Source organism: Labrus mixtus, chromosome 23 (assembly GCF_963584025.1).
Source record: "Labrus mixtus chromosome 23, fLabMix1.1, whole genome shotgun sequence".
Taxonomy (NCBI): domain Eukaryota; kingdom Metazoa; phylum Chordata; class Actinopteri; order Labriformes; family Labridae; genus Labrus; species Labrus mixtus.
Window position 1 is genome coordinate 20007589 of NC_083634.1, and position 2500 is coordinate 20010088.

The window sequence follows — 2500 nt, forward strand, 5'->3', positions numbered from 1 at the left end:
AGGTGCACCTCGTAAAATCCAGTTCCCTTTACTGTTGGAGCTGAAGTGCAAACATGCAGAACATCTTTTGACATTTGACAGGTCAAGATGGAGGTTGTCTAAGTTTTGGGGCTTTTTATGCCTTTTATTGGAGAGAGAGGACAGTGGATAGAGTCGGAAATCAGGGAGAGAGGGGGTGGGGAAGTAGCCACAAGTCGGATTTGAACCAAGGCCGCCCGCTACAAGGACTACAGCCTAATTACACGAGACGAGCGCTCTAACCACTTCGTCCCAGAACCATAGCTTTAAAAAAAAACTGCACCTATTTCAGAAGACAGGGCGCATAGGAGAGGAACGGGACGTGGGATAAAGTGTGAATTGTTTTTTTTCTTTTTCTTTTTCTGTTGTGGGTTTTGACATGTACGGAACAAATAAAAAATAAATAAATGAATGAATCCATCACAACTCGCAGGTAAACTCCTGCAAACTGTCTTAATAGCAGAAATACATTTGCAACGTTTTGTGCAATTTAATTTTGACAGCGAGCTAGAGTTTCCCTGCAAGTTTTATGAATTGAAAACAAGAAATTACCTAAATATTGGGACCCTAGAATTTTTTTTCTAAGTTGCTGTGTCATCAGAAAAAATCAAAACTGATGAGTCATCAAAATATTCAGTGTGAGCCGATGGAGACATGAGCTAATCACACCTATTTGTTTTTTTGAACCAGGCTGTAAACATGTTAATCTCTGCTGTAAGAACAGGCTTTTTAGAATGGGTGTGTATGTGACTTCCTGTGCTTCTGCAGCCAGCCTCTAGTGGACACTCCAGGAACTGCAGGATTTTTACACTTCTGCATCAACTTCATTTTTTTTAACACCGGAGGTCACCGCTTGATACTCTCGAGTGACCGAGGTGCATAAATACGTTTCTCTCTCTCTCTCTCTCAGGTCCTTTAAAGCCGGAGATCACCATCGCTTACATCGCCGTCTCGCTCATTTTCTTCAACAGCGGCCTGTCGCTCAAATCAGAGGTATTAAAAACGACATCAAATTAAAAAGATGTTTGTGTTTGAAATGAAAGTGTGACGTTGTGTTTGTGTTTGAAGGAGCTGACCAGCGCTCTGCTCCACGTGCGGCTCCACCTCCTCGTTCAGACCTTCACCCTCGTCTTCATCCCGCTCGCCGTGTGGCTGCTGCTGCAAGTGCTCACACTCACCGCCATCGACCAATGGCTGCTCAGAGGGTACGATTCGAGAGAGAGAGAGAGAGAGAGAGTGAGTGAGTGTGTGTGTGTGTGTGTGTGTGTGTGTGTGTGTGTGTGTGTGTGTGTGAGTGTGTGTGTGTGTGTGTGTGTGTGTGTGTGTGTGTGAATGCCAGCCTTTGTCTGGCTCCCTGCCTGCACTCTACCTGAGCTCAGAGGTATGCACGGACACAAAGAGACACATTCACCGCCGCACGCCAACGGCTCCTCTCATGCTGACCTACTTAACGCTGTTTTTTTTTTTTTAATTTTGATTTTATTTGAAAATATTCCAGCTCTCTGTGTGTCGTCATGTTTATCATTAAGAGCAGCCACGTGTTGGAGCTCCTGACCCTGACCTTTGACCTCTGTTAAAGAAAAGAGAAATGTTCACAAACGGGTTTCTCATCTTCTTCTTCTCTTCCTCCGTCACGGCTCCCTTCATCCTGTCGTTGCCTAGGTTACAGACGGTGAGCTGCATGCCCCCTCCGGTCTCGTCTGCAGTCATCCTCACCAAGGCTGTGGGAGGCAACGAGGTAACACACACACACTCAGGGACCCACACACACACTCAGGGACACACACACACACACACACACACACTCAGGGACACACACACACTCAGGGACACACACACTCAGACACACACACACACACACACACACACACTCAGGGACACACACACACACACTCAGGGACACACACACACACACACAGGGACACACACACACACACACTCAGGGACACACACACACACACACACACACACACACACTCAGGGACACACACACTCAGGGACACACATATACACACACACAGACACACACACACACACATACATACATACACACACACACACATATACATACACACACACATATACATACATACATACACACACACATACATACACACACACCACACACACACTCAGGGACACACACACACTCAGGGACACACACACTCAGACACACACACACACACACACACACACTCAGGGACACACACACACACTCAGGGACACACACACACACACACAGGGACACACACACACACACTCAGGGACACACACACACACACACACACACACTCAGGGACACACACACTCAGGGACACACATATACACACACACAGACACACACACACACACATACATACATACACACACACATATACATACACACACACATATACATACATACATACATACACACACACATACATACACACACACCACACACACACTCTCTCTCTCTCTCTTACTCTCTGTCATTCTCTGT

The 2500-nt window shown here is 46.3% G+C and overlaps 1 protein-coding gene across 2 annotated transcripts in view; it reads left to right on the top strand.

Moving 5' to 3' along the window:
- The window catches only part of slc10a7 (solute carrier family 10 member 7), a 10951-nt gene that overhangs the window by 1213 nt on the left and 7238 nt on the right, over positions 1-2500 (top strand). For both annotated transcript variants that reach the window (XM_061030942.1, XM_061030941.1), the window contains exons 2-4: positions 929-1011; positions 1087-1223; positions 1681-1756. In XM_061030942.1, the coding sequence (XP_060886925.1) occupies positions 929-1011; positions 1087-1223; positions 1681-1756 (296 nt within the window). The remainder of the gene's footprint in view (positions 1-928; positions 1012-1086; positions 1224-1680; positions 1757-2500) is intronic.